Here is a 14,595-nt window from a genome sequence, read left to right as displayed (position 1 = left end):
CAATTCAATTCAATTTTATTTGTATAGCGCTTTTTACAATAGACATTGTCTCAAAGCAGCTTTACAGAAATATCAACATGGTATGCAGATATTAAAGGTGTGAATTTATCCCAACTGAGCAAGCCACTGAGTGGCGACGGTGGCAAGGAAAAACTCCCTAAGATGTTTTAAGAGGAAGAAACCTTGAGAGGAACCCGACTCAGAAGGGAACCCATCCTCATCTGGGTAACAATAGATAGTGTGAAAAAGTTCATTATGGATTTATATGAAGTCTGTATGGCCTTAGGAGCAGCCGTAGTCCCAGCAGTCTGGAATTAGAGAAGATTTGAGCTCCATCCAGAGGCAGAAAGGATCTGGATCTCTAGTATCTCCATAAATTCGTGTGGGGCTCGGCGAAAGGAGAGAGGGAGAAAAAAGATTATTATGACTGCGAAGTAGTAGAACAGAATCTAGTCAGGGTAGGCTTGAGTAAACAAATACGTTTTAAGCCTAGACTTAAACACTGAGACTGTGTCTGAGTCCCAAACACTAATAGGAAGACTGTTCCATAACTGTGGGGCTCTATAAGCGAAAGCTCTCCCCCCTGCTGTAGCCTTCACTATTCGAGGTACCGTCAAATAGCCTGCATCTTTTGATCTAAGTAGGCGTGGCGGATCATATAAAACCAAAAGGTCGCTTAGATATTGTGGCGCAAGACCGTTTAGTGCTTTATAGGTTAATAAAAGTATTTTATAGTTAATGCGAGATTTTACTGGGAGCCAATGCAGTACTGATAATATCGGTGTGATATGGTCGTATCTTCTAGTTCTAGTTAGGACTCTAGCAGCTGCATTCTGGACTAACTGGAGCTTATTTATATTCCTACTGGAACATCCAGACAGTAAGGCATTACAGTAATCTAATCTAGAGGTGACGAATGCATGAACTAGTATTTCCGCATCATGTAGTGACAATATGTTTCTTATTTTAGAAATATTTCTGAGATGAAAGAAAGCTATCCTAGTAATATTATCTACATGAGCATCAAATGATAGACTGGAGTCAATAATCACTCCAAGGTCTTTAACTGCTGTACATGATGAAACAGAAAGACCATCCAGAGTAACCATGCGATCAGAAAGATTACTTCTAGCTATACGTGGGCCTAATAAAAGTATTTCTGTTTTATCAGAATTAAGTAGAAGGAAATTAGTTAACATCCAATGTCTAATGTCTTTTACACATTCTTCAACTTTACTAAGCTTCTGTCTGTCCTCTGGCTTCGCTGAAACATACAACTGTGTATCATTAGCATAACAGTGGAAGCTAATTCCATGTTTACGAATAATTTGACCTAGGGGTAGCATATATAAAGTAAAGAGCAGTGGGCCTAAAACAGAACCCTGTGGAACTCCAAAAGTAACTTCAGTACGCATGGAGAAATCACCATTTACATCTACGAACTGATAACGATCGGTCAGATAAGACCTGAGCCAGGAGAGGACTGTTCCCTTAATACCAACAACATTTTCTAATCTATCAAGGAGAATAGTGTGATCTATAGTATCAAAAGCTGCACTAAGGTCGAGTAACACAAGCAGCGAGACACAACCCTGATCGTAGGTCAGTAGAAGGTCATTTACCACTTTAACTAACGCTGTCTCTGTGCTATGATGAGGTCTAAATCCTGACTGATACATTTCATGAATGTTATTCCTATCTAAGTACGAGCATAACTGCTTTGCTACAACCTTTTCTAAAATCTTAGAGATGAAGGGGAGATTTGATATTGGTCTATAGCTGGACAATTGAGACGGGTCAAGATCAGGTTTTTTAATCAAGGGTTTAATAACTGCTAATTTAAGTGATTTAGGTACATAGCCAGTGCTTAGGGAAGAATTGATTATATTTAAAAGTGGTTCAATTACTCCTGGACAAATCTGTTTAAACAAACATGTAGGTACGGGATCTAGTATGCAAGTTGATGAACTGGCTGAAGAGATTAATGTAGCTAGTTCGGCCTCTCTAAGCGGAGCAAAACACTCTAAACATTGATCTGATATTGCTACATTGTCATGTAATGGGTTTGTTACAGTACTGTCCGGTTTTAATTTAATGGCCTGTATTTCACGTCTAATATTTTCAACCTTATCAATGAAAAATTTCATGAAATCTTCACTGCTATGTAATGATTGAGTGTTTCTCTCTGTAGTGGTTTTATTCCTAGTTAATTTTGCTACTGTGTTGAAAAGGAATCTAGAATTGTTTTTGTTGTCTCCTATTAAGGTGGAGAAATAGATTTTTCTAGCATCGCCAAGAGATTTCCTATATTTCAGTAGGCTCTCCTTCCATGCTGTTTGAAATATCACCAGTTTGGTTTGACACCATTTATGTTCTAATTGTCGAGTTGTCTGTTTTAAGGTTCGCGTTTGATTGTTATACCAGGGTGCTAATTTTTTTTCTCTAATTATTTTTCTTTTGAGTGGAGCCACTCTATCTAGCATGTAGCGAAGTGTTGACTCCAAGCTTTCAGTCGCCTGATCGAGTTCTATGGGATCTGACGGTGATCCAAATCTAATTGATGTTTCTGCGAGGTTATTTATGAAGCTCGGTGCAGTAGCTGATGTGTAGGTACGTTTTACGCGGTAGCGAGGCGAGGTGGAAATATTATGATCAATACATATTATGAACGAGATAAGATAATGGTCTGAGACAACTTCAGACTGCGGAAAAATTATAATATTTTCTATACTTAGTCCGTATGTTAGTATGAGGTCAAGAGTGTGACCACCATTATGAGTAGGCCCGATTACGTTCTGATTAATCCCTACTGCATCTAAGATGGACACAACCGCTAATCTTAGAGGGTCTTCCAGGTTATCAAAATGAATATTAAAGTCTCCGACGATTAATGCTTTATCTACAGACACAACCAGGTTTGAGACAAAGTCTGCAAATTCACTAAGAAATTCAGTATATGGCCCTGGGGGTCTGTAAATAATAATTAGAGGAATTGACTTATTTTTTGTGGCTACATAACTTATACTGGTATAAAGAATTTCAAAAGAATTAAATTTATGCTTAGGTTTTTGTGTGATGACTAGATTTTTACTATGGATGAGACCAACACCTCCTCCTCTACCAGTTGAACGAGGCTGATGTACATAACTGTATCCAGGAGGACTGGCTTCATTTAATTCACAGTCTCAGTGTTTAAGTCTAGGCTTAAAACGTATTTGTTTACTCAAGCCTACCCTGACTAGATTCTGTTCTACTACTTCGCAGTCATAATAATCTTTTTTCTCCCTCTCTCCTTTCGCCGAGCCCCACATGAATTTATGGAGATACTAGAGATCCAGATCCTTTCTGCCTCTGGATGGAGCTCAAATCTTCTCTAATTCCAGACTGCTGGGACTACGGCTGCTCCTAAGGCCATACAGACTTCATATAAATCCATAATGAACTTTTTCACACTATCTGTTGTTACCCAGATGAGGATGGGTTCCCTTCTGAGTCGGGTTCCTCTCAAGGTTTCTTCCTCTTAAAACATCTTAGGGAGTTTTTCCTTGCCACCGTCGCCACTCAGTGGCTTGCTCAGTTGGGATAAATTCGCACCTTTAATATCTGTATACCATGTTGATATTTCTGTAAAGCTGCTTTGAGACAATGTCTATTGTAAAAAGCGCTATACAAAAATAAATAAAATTAAAAAAATTAAATTAATGCTATGTACTCGTTTGGATTAATCCAAGTTTCTGTTAAACACATTAAATTACATTCCTGATCAGTAATGATGTCGTTAACAATAAGAGCCTTAGACGCAAGAGATCTAATGTTTAATAGTTCTAGCCTCAGATCAAAAGTGCTGGCTGTGCATTCAATATGATTTAATTTTATGTTAATTAGGTTACGAAGATAGACTTTCCGAGATTTTCTATATATTTGTATAGCTCGGGGAACAGACACAGTCTGTATAGTATGTATTACCGGTGCCAGATTTTTAATTGAACACTGATAATACTGAATGTTGTTATTATTGGAAGATGTACTTACGGTAGGCAGTCACTTGGAGTGTAGCGCCTTGGAGATGTTGTCTGACAGCAGTTCCGCTCCAAGGCTGCTGGGGTGCTGGCCATCAGGATGAAACAACCTAGGACGCTCCCAGAACAGATTCCAGTTATTGACAAACACCAGATTCTGCTCATTACACCAAGAGACTAACCAATCATTTAATGCTAGAAGTCTACTGAACTTTTCTGCTCCACGTCTGTATGTGGGAAGAGGTCCAGAGACGATGATCTTCGCGGTGGGTGATCTGCCTCGTACCGTCTCGATCAGGCTGGAGAAGTCCCTCTTCAGAACCTCCGTCTGCCGCAGCCTGGTGTCGTTCGTCCCCGCGTGCAGCACAACCGCTCCAATGCGCTCGTCCTTCTTCAGGATCCCGGATACCTGCGCAGCGACATCAAGGACACAAGCACCAGAAAAACAGTGTGTGCGCACCTTACCTTTAGATGAGGCTACACGGACGTCCCGCACAATGGAGTCGCCGACGATCACAGCGTTGGGTCTGGTCTGACGGAGAGGGGCGAAGCGGTTCCTGGTTGGAATCTCGAACACCGGAGGTGGAGAGGGTCCAGCCCGCGCCTTCCGCCGCTGGTTCACCCAAGGCCCGAGGTGTGTTGGCGCCGGCGTGACGGAGACCACGGCTGGGAAAGTCCTAGGTGCACGGTCCCTGCACAGAGAAACACACGGCGTAGAGGGGCTGGGAGTGGAAATACCACGCTGTGTGCTTACCTTGGATATGTGGGCAGAGGCACAAGATGTTTCCAGCGCAGTTTGTCGCTCCAGCAGCTGGGCCTGCTTGTCGAGTAGGCCGCGGATCTGCTTCTCCACATCCTCCAGTTCCAGCCGCACCATGTGAAGCTCGAGCGAGTCCTCATCTGTACTCAAAACCGGAGAGACAGCAGACATATTTGTTTTTTAAACAGAACAGCGGTAAATGAGAAATGTGAAACGTAAACAAGGCTAGCGGTAGGTGATGCTAGCGGGCTACGGGCTACAAGCTAGTCGCAAGCTAGTCGCGAATGTTTGTAAAAAAAAACAGATCAAATTTAGCGACAGCGCAACGTTACGATTGTTTTATCTAAAATAGTGTCAGTTATATTTGTATAACGTAAGGTAAATAATTTTAAAGTATAGAGATTAGAAGAAATTAATGTAATAGCGTTAGCTCGAAGGGTGCTGCTTCCTCAGTGACACTTCAATCTTTCATACTCATAAATGTTGATGGCTACTGATATTCAATAATCTTGTTTTCATCATCAGAAAAATCCATTCTTTGTAGCTCTCTACCTGTTGTGCAATTCTGTCATTCTTTAGACAGGCCCATGCAAGCTGCGACACCTATGCATCTTCAGCATTAATTAAGAATTCAACTTGTTTCCTGATGATACAATAGTTTGCATGTTGTGATTTGATTGATTCAAGACAAACTTATGGTAATGAGCAAGGCTTCACAGTAAGGTAAAAAGGTTCAATAATCATTGGTAAATGAGGTCCACTGTCAGGTGGCAGAGCTGGGACAAGCTTGCCGGGGTCAGGTGATGGAGCTGTTTCTCCAGGACCATGGTGTAACACGATAAGGTACACAAGACTACATAAAGCGCAGATACACAACAGTGTGAGACGAATGCAAGACAATAAATACACAGCACAATATACACAGAACAATAACTGCACAGGACAATAAATACACAGCACAATATACACAGAACAATAACTACACAGGACAATAAATACACAGAATATGGACTTTACATTTTTATGTAAATTATTGTGTATTGTAGCAGCAGTACTGGTGTCATGCAAGTGCAGTAAAGTGTTTTATTGTGTGAGCTGGCAAACAATTCCAAAACATGAGTGAAACTCATAACAGGCAGGAGTCAGGCGATTGCAGGGACAATAAAAAATACAAAAATTAAGGAACAGGACGAGATTGAGAACTGGAGAATAACAACCTGGAACCGAAAGACTCAGTACAGACAGGCGGGTAAACAGTGAATCACCCTGAACAAAGAAACATAAGTGTTTAAATATACAAACTAATCAAGTCAAGGGGCAAGACATGAATTAAAACGAAACACATGTGGCAATATAAACAAACACATGACAGCTCAGGAGAATGTATCAAAGCACTGTGAGCTGCTCTGCACACTGAGAAACTCTGCTTGCAGCGCTCGGCACGAGTGGGAAATGTGTGAAAATTGGCAGCAAATTGTCTCATAAATAAAAAGTGTCTGATGCAGCTTATTATCCATTGGGGGCTCCTCCATTCCATTTAGGATTAAAGCTCTCTATTATTATTATGAGATAGAAAATTACCAAAAAATATTTTAAAACCTGTATCAGACCTGCCAAGCTATACACATTTTGCATAAGAATTGTTTTATATATTTATTTATTTGTTTGTTTGTTTGTTTGTTTTGGGGTGGGGGTGGGGGTGGGGAGGTTGTTAGGGGGTTCTGAAAAAATTGTGACTGGGTTTTGCTGTCTCCATGAATATGGAGTTTTTCAAGGGGAACTAAGCAGCAATCGTCATCAACTTTGGTATTCTTACAGACCTGGGTCTGTAAGTCAGTGTGAACTTGAAACATTTGAAGAACAGAGCCCTGTGTGCTTGGTGTGGGTTTAGCCTTTTTGATGACTTGACACACTCAGTGTTTCAGTGGTCTGCAAGGATCAGGAAGGGGTGTTTTGTGGCATCTAGCCAGTGTGATCCTCTGAGGCTGCCTTTGATGCTAACAGCTCACAGTTTTCCACATCACGGTTGTGTTTAGCTGGGTTGTGTTTTCTAGAAATCAATAGCACAGGGATGTAACTTTGGGAGATTCTCATGGTGCGGAGAGAAGATGGTCCTATGTCACTTTCTGAAGCATCCACATCAGCTACAAATGGCAATGAAGGATCAAGGTGATGGAGGATGGGAGCACTGGTGAATCTGTTCTTGAGGGTTTGGAGGCCCTCAGATGTTGTTTTTTCCACCTTAACCTCTTTGGTTTTCTCTTTTTAGTGATGTGAGGGAGGAATCCACTGAACTGAATTCTGGAATGTATCTGTGATAGAAGAATCTTTGTAGTTCATTAACTGAACGTGGTTGTGGGAATGAGGTCAGTTCTTCATCCACGTACTCATCCATTTTCATCCCCTGTGTATCATGAATGCATCCAAGGAAGGGCATGTTTGATGTCTGTGATTGATGTAGAGATGATTCTTTAGTAGCTTCCATAGGCCCTGGCACACATCTTTCACATGTTCCTACCTTGAAGAAGTGTATATGAGGATGTCATCAATATATATATATATATATATATATATATATATATATATATATATATATATATATATATATATATATATCAATAAATTGATTGAACAATTCAACATGGCCAAGTATTCATAGCGGCTTGATGCAGCGATGAAGGCAGTGTTCCTCTCATCCCCTGCTCACATCCTGAGATTATAAGCACTTCTTAAGTTAAGTTTTGTGAAAATGTGAGCCCCATATACCAGTTCCACTGCTGATTACATCAATGGCAAGGGATAAGAATACTGGATTTGTGCATTGAGGACCTGATAATCAATACTCTCTTTCTTCTCGACATGGAAGGCTGGATGAACCCCAAAGCCAGTTCCTTTACATAATCTTCAATGACCATGGTCTCTGCAAATGAAAGGGGGTAAATTCTACTATGTGGTGGAGACGCACCAGGTAAGTCTGTAGTGCAGTCCCAGGGATGATGTGGTTGTAACTCAGATACTTTTGTTATACTAAAGACCTCAGCTAGGCCTACCTATTGCAATTTTAATAACAGAATATTAATTATTATTATTATTATTATTTACAGTATTTGGCAGACATCCTTCTCCAGAGTGACTTATAGAGGTGCTTTGTAGTCTCCATTAAAAACATTCTCATGCTTATTCAAAAAAGTCAGGATTTAAGAATATTATAAAGCTAAAACCCTGCTAGAGAAGAGTTAGTACAGCTAGTACAGCAACCTCTCTGTGCCCACCCTTTGTTCTCTGGTACTGTAGCACTGTTCCCTCTCATCAGCTCCATGTGTCACTACCTGCTTCTCCACCAGATGGAGGTCTTTCACCATCTATGAGCGTGACCGTTTTGCCTATAATTGCCAAACTCCCATCAGTGTCCATCTTTGGTAGAAGTTTGGAAAGCTATATCAGCCCCCAAATGGGTAGTTAAGACAATAACTAGTGTTTATAAAATTCACAGAGAGCAGAGGACTCTGTTCCAGGTCCATAACAGCAAATACACATAATAAGTCACAGAAATTTCATGCTGTTTGTCTGGGAGGAGCCTAACAATGCACATACTGTGAGTGCACATGCAATGCAGTGTCATCTTACTCACCCAACCCAGTGCTGTGACGAGATATAAGACAGTCACAAATTAATTATTTTTTAGCTAATGCCTTTTACTTGTTTGGATTTGATAAGTTTAACACCCTGTTAGTAAGGTAAAAATATTTTACTGCACACAGTCACTTAGTGTGTTTTGGTTTCAGAATGAATCAGACAAAAAGCAGTTTCACCCCTTTCTGGGACTGGACTTCACCCCCATATATACAGTTGAGGTCATACATTTACATACGCCTTGCGGAATCTGCAAAATGTTAACAATAATAAAAAAAAGAGGGATCATAATATTGCATTTTGTTTTCTATTTAGTACTGGTTTAAATAAGCTATTTCACATAACAGATGTTTACATATAGTCCAAAGACACAATAATAACTGAATTTACACAAATGAACCAGTACAAAAGTTTACATACGCTTGATTCTTAATACTGTGTGTCGTTACCTGGAGGTTAAACGACTGGTTTTATGTTTTGTGATAGTTGTTCATGAGTCCCTTGTTTGTCTTGAGCAGTTAACCTGCCCACTGGTCTTCAGAAAAATCCTCCAGGTCCTGCACGTTCTTTGCTTTTCCAGCATCATCTGCACATTTGACCACTTTCCAGCAGTGGTTAAATGATGATGAGATCCATATTTTCATACTCAGGACAACTGAGGGATGCATACACAACTATTACATAAGGTGCAAACATTCACTGATGCTCAAGAAAGCAACACACGGAATATAACTTTTGAACAGAATGATTGGTTTAAATCATTATTATTTTGTTTAAAGATCTAATTTTTTCATTTATTACTGCACTTCAGAAAATACATAAGATATTTACATGTCCCAGAAGACGAAATACATACATTACACAGAAGACAAAATAATAACAATTTACACCGATCATCCTGTTCAAAATTTTACACCCCTTAATGAATTGTGTTGCCATCTTGAGATTTCACTGAATGTTTGCACCTTTTGTAATGGTGTATGAGTCCCTCAGTTGTCCTCAATGTGAAAAGATGAATCTCAGAATCATATAGCCATTGTTGGAAAGGGGTCAGATGTGCAGAAGATGTTGAAAAACAATAATAACACATTACTGTAATAATAAAATAATTGTAATAATGGGAAAACAACCACGAATGTGCAGGACCTGGAGGATTTTTCTGAAGAACAGTGGGCAGTTTAACTGTTCAGGACAAAAAAGGAACTCATGAACAACTATCACAAAACATAAAAGCAGTCGTTGATCATCAGGGTAACAACACACAGTATTAAGAATCAAGTGTATGTAAACTTTTGTTTACAACTGGTTCATCTGTTTAAATTCAGTTATTATTGTGTCTAGTGGACTATATGTAAACATCTGTTATGTGAAATAGCTTATTCAGGGCAAAACTAAATAAAAAACAAAATGCAATTTTTTATGATCCCTCTTATGTAAAAAGAAAAAAAAAAGAAAAAAAGATGAACATTTTGCAGATTCTGCAAGACGTATGTAAACATTTGACCTCAACTGTACGTGCATGTAGCTCTTTCTGTCATGAGCTCCCTCATGCAATTCAGAGAGTAGGCAAGAGTGAAATATTGTACATACCTGAGACAGGGCCTAATGACATCAGCCATTCAGTTTACAATCTCCACCAATATGTGTTTGGTCTCTACTTGAACTTATGGACAATGGTAAACCCTTCACTGCCATGTAGGTCCACCTGGCAGCCATTTCAGCATGCTACATTTGTTTGAACAATGCAGCAGTTGGTCATCACCAGATATATGACGGAATTTAGTCGTTTTTTTCCAGTCACTATGCACCTTACCGCTACCTGGGACCTGTCCTTGGTGCTGGAAGCATGACCCCTGTGGCCTTTTGAGCCCATTGATTTAAGGCTTCTGTCTCATAAAACAGCCCTCTATCTGTCATTGGCCTCAGCCAAATGTGACTTTAAGTTTTTCCTCAAGCATAATAAAGTCTTTATGTCTAAGTGCTTCCCTGATTACCTGTGTGATATGGGAGCTATCCACTTTTTATCCACCACCTTCTTCCTCAAAGGCTGCCCGCATTTTAACCTGTGTGTGCTCTATACATGTACTGGGACAGGACAAAAGAGGGATTGGGATTGGGCGGAGGCAGAGTGAGGCCTTCCTTGGTAGTGGATGCATGCTGGACATATACTCCTATCTGTCAAGCCAGATTTGGTGCAGTTGGATGCTTTAGCAGAGGTCAGGTACATAGGTCTCTCCTTTAGGTAGATCTCTCCACTCAATGTTTCAGAGAATTGGAGTCACAGTAATGGTAAGCTATTGTTTTGCACAATTTGATTATATTTAAATTGTCATTAAGGTTTACAGGGTACACAGAACTTATTCAGTCCCCTTTACATCTTCTTCATCTTGTTACATTACAGCCTCACTCCAAAATGGATAAAAAAATTTTCTCATCAATATGTAAAAATACCCTAGAATGAAAATACAAACAGGTTTTGACAAATGTTTGTTTTATTGAAAATAATATTTAAAAATATATTTTTTAAATAATTAAAAATATCACATTGACAGAAGACCCTTTGATATTACAGCTTAGAAGGGTAGTTGACAGTGCATGCCATAGCAAAAAGCAAGGTCAAAGGACCTAGACCTCTAAGACAGAATCATGTGATGGCACAGATCTGGGGAAGGGTACTGAAATACAATGATTTTTTATTTTTATTTTTTTAAATCATTCTTAAAAGTAAGGAGTGCCCAGATGCAAGTCACTCCTCAGAAAAAGGTACATGACTCCTCAACCCTACAGTGAAGTGCAGTGGTGGCAGCATAATGCTGTGGGAATCTTCTCCCACAATCTTTTCTGAAGCAGGGACTGAGAATATTAACAAAAATATGAACAAATAAAAGTACAGAAACCTGCTTAAAAGCACTTAGGACCACAGACTAGAATGAAGGCTCACCTTCCAACATGGTAATGACCCAAAACACAGACAGCAAAGACAAATTAGGAGTGGCTTTTGTAAGTCATTGAATGGCTTTCCACTGACAGTTTCAGCTGATAATAGCAATGGTTGCTGGAAAATCACTTTTTACAAAACAAGCCTTGTGCTCTTTCATCAAAGTTCTGTAGAAATTATTTAATAGCATGTCTTACATTTTTAACCTGTTGTTAAGGGAAAATTAGGGTCATTTTATTTACATTGGTACAATGTAAACCAACTTTCTAAGCAGTGTACTTGAACTGTTGTATACCACTGCAAGTAAAATATTAAAATGTATAGCTGTTTTACATTTACCTTTCAGATTTCTGGTCAGTGGAACACAGTGGGATAATAAACAAATATATGTCATTTTGTAGAAGTGTAAAGCTTCATTTATAGTGGTAAATCTATCATGTCTACCAACTGAAAAAGTGAGACTAAGCTTCCTTTGAGACACTTATGTTCAAATACCACAGTTTTTGTACTTCAACTCATGTGACGTCAAAGGATCTCAATGTGCCTGAAGGAATGTGTTACATGAGCTGATAGGTCTGTGTACATGACCTAGCAGATGCCTGTCATTGGAAAATGACTGCAGAATGATCTTTATCACCCAGTAAGAGCACGGACTGTCAAATTTTTTGAGCTGTAGTAAATGAAATACTGAACAGTTGAAAATAAGTGGTGTTCACTAATGGTTTTCGTTATCGTTTTATCAGTTGATGTGTATATTGCGACAGTATCAATATCTGATGTTATGAAGTCAGACAGTGATAAAGTAAGGCCATAGCTGCCTCAAGTATGACTCTGCTCTAAATGATGTTTCCACTGTATATTGCTTTCTTAAAGTGATTGTCTCTGTAAGAGGCCTACTCTCAATATTGGGTTCCAGTGATCTTTTCACTATTCTTTGTTCATTAAAATGTATAGCTCCAGTGACATCAGCCTTTGTTGGTTCACTTGTTAGTCAAGGCCATGTGGGGTAAAAATATATATGTTCAAGGTTACTGTACTATAAAAGAGTCTGTCATATCTTTGATTACAGGCACTCCCTGACCTTGAAAAATTATCATAACAGATTGTTTACCGTAAAATCAGCTGAATACACTTGCACAAGACTAGAATGATTCGGCGAAAATAGTATGTACAGGAACATTAAAAGGACATTTCACATAGTAAATACACAGCAAGCAGAAATAAATTAATTACATTTAACAAAATTATTCAAGATACTGGTTTTTAAAATACTAAATGCATCACTTATACAAATGGTTTACTCGTCTCTAACATAAGAAAAGACAAGAACACATAATGCCATTAATAAGTTATAATAAATAATTTAAACTCATGAAACTAAGGCTTTTCTTTGCTTTTAATACTGAGTATCCAGGTGTATTTTCTCCTTCAAGGAAGAAGAGTACCATTAGAGAAATGTTAGAAACGTAACCATGTCCATGCACAGCATTGTTGCACACTATTTTTGAAATTTAAAAGCACAGTAATATTTCCCCCAGAGCTGTATCCGTATGCCAGCCTAAAATTTTCAGGCACAGTGGCATTTGGTAACGATCAGATCATTGAAGGATGTTAGTTTCAGCTTTCCCCGGCTATCATAGTGCATGAGAATCATGGGCTCATAGTCAGCTGGCACGCAACATGGGCGAGGCGTCGCTCCCTTGGTCAAGCGATGTAGACGTGACTTTATCTGAGTGTGCATACTGGCTGGTTTGTAATTGTGTGGGCAAGAGCCATCACAGAAGTACATTGTGTAGCCAGCAGGAGCCACAATCCAGTCTGACCAGCCGATCTCCTCAAAGGAAACACTCAGTGACCTACGACCACAGTAGCTGTCCTCCTCAAAGCTTTCTCCATAAGTGGAGCGAGCTTTTCTCACTTTACCATCCATTAGCTTAAGTTCCAAACAGATCTGCGGAGTGGGTTCAGTTTCACCTTCTTTGTTTCTAACAAAGCCAACGTCAACAATTAGTAAAGCATCACTAGTCTTCACAAGCCATCTGTTAACTGCAAAAGTCACATCCACTGTAACATTGTGGCCTCTTGATTTAAATTTTTTTGAATTAAGGATCTTCTTCATATAAGAATGGGAGGTTATGTGTATTCTAACCAGGATTTTCTGATTGCGCAGTGGTTGGTCAAAATTGTTATCCAGAGTTCTTTGAAGTTGCAGCTGTGCTTGTGCCAAGAGAAACTCGTCTGTTATTTGAGACTCCCTGTGAAAAACAGCCCTGAACCATTGAGTCACTGATTCAGGACCATTCTGCTGAGAATTCAATGGCCGCACTGCAAAGAAAGATATTCATTAACATGCTGTCATCGTTTGATTTTTTTTTTCATTGCATGTGTTTAAGACGTTTTTAAAAATACAGTTATTTACAGATATGATTTTGCCAAATGTTCATAATAAACATTTTAAAGCACCAGAACTGGTAGAAAAGCTTTAAAGGAATAATTTGCACCTCTTGGTGCTCACAGTTATTATTGTCAGTTATCAAACACATTTTGTGCCATTCATGTACTTCCAAATGTAACACCTGACAGGCTAACCAAATAAACAAGTAATTTATTTTTAAAAAGTTCTATTTTTGTTCATACTTTGCACAACAATGTAACTGTACCAGATTTAAGAAGCATGATGTCCATAAGTTCTATTGAAATTGTTCAGAAACTACCTTTGTCTCAGGAGGCAAAATCTTGTTTTATGCAAAATCAGGTAACACTAAGACTACAAAAGACTAGACCTAGACTATAAGACTACAAAAGACTAGACCTAGACTATAAGAATATTAAGTGCTTAAGTGCTATTAAGTGCTATTAAGCCTGAATTAAGTCCAGGCTTAATCCGAGTAATGGCCTTATTTTATTTACCTGTGGTGTGAAGGAGGAAACTGGAGCCACTCTGAAAAGACTGCATGTTCCTCCTCATGTTCTGATATTGACGGTATATTCTGATTAGTTCCTGATAAGATGACTTTCCTCTGGATGGTGGCGGTCTGTCCATCCCTAAGTACTCCAGCATACTAGTTTTAAGAGCCTCAAGCTGTAGAGTTTGATTTGTTCCTGTATAATCCTGAACAGCTCTGGATACTCGTAGACTGGAACTAAATAAGACAAGCCAAGCAAAGAGAACATAACATTGAGTGGCTGAGTTCTGCATGACAAACTCTTTTTCTGATGCGCACATTGTAATGGTTGATGAAACT

General features: G+C 39.1%; 1 protein-coding gene across 1 annotated transcript in view; it reads right to left on the bottom strand.

Annotated features, from left to right (window-relative positions):
- Positions 1-12,788: 12,788 nt before the first annotated feature.
- LOC128624569 (bone morphogenetic protein 2) overlaps positions 12,789-14,595 on the bottom strand; it is a 1,875-nt gene continuing 68 nt past the window's right edge. The window contains exons 1-2 of the mRNA XM_053652316.1: positions 14,261-14,595; positions 12,789-13,675 (exon numbers count right to left, since the gene is read on the bottom strand). The exon at positions 14,261-14,595 is cut by the window's right edge and continues 68 nt beyond it. Coding sequence (XP_053508291.1) covers positions 12,918-13,675; positions 14,261-14,595 — 1,093 coding nt within the window. The 3' untranslated portion in view covers positions 12,789-12,917. The remainder of the gene's footprint in view (positions 13,676-14,260) is intronic.

The sequence above is a fragment of the Ictalurus furcatus genome, chromosome 20, assembly GCF_023375685.1.
Source record: "Ictalurus furcatus strain D&B chromosome 20, Billie_1.0, whole genome shotgun sequence".
Lineage (NCBI taxonomy): Eukaryota > Metazoa > Chordata > Actinopteri > Siluriformes > Ictaluridae > Ictalurus > Ictalurus furcatus.
The sequence above is the reverse complement of the archived record's forward strand: the minus strand, read 5'-3'. Positions and strand labels throughout refer to the sequence as shown.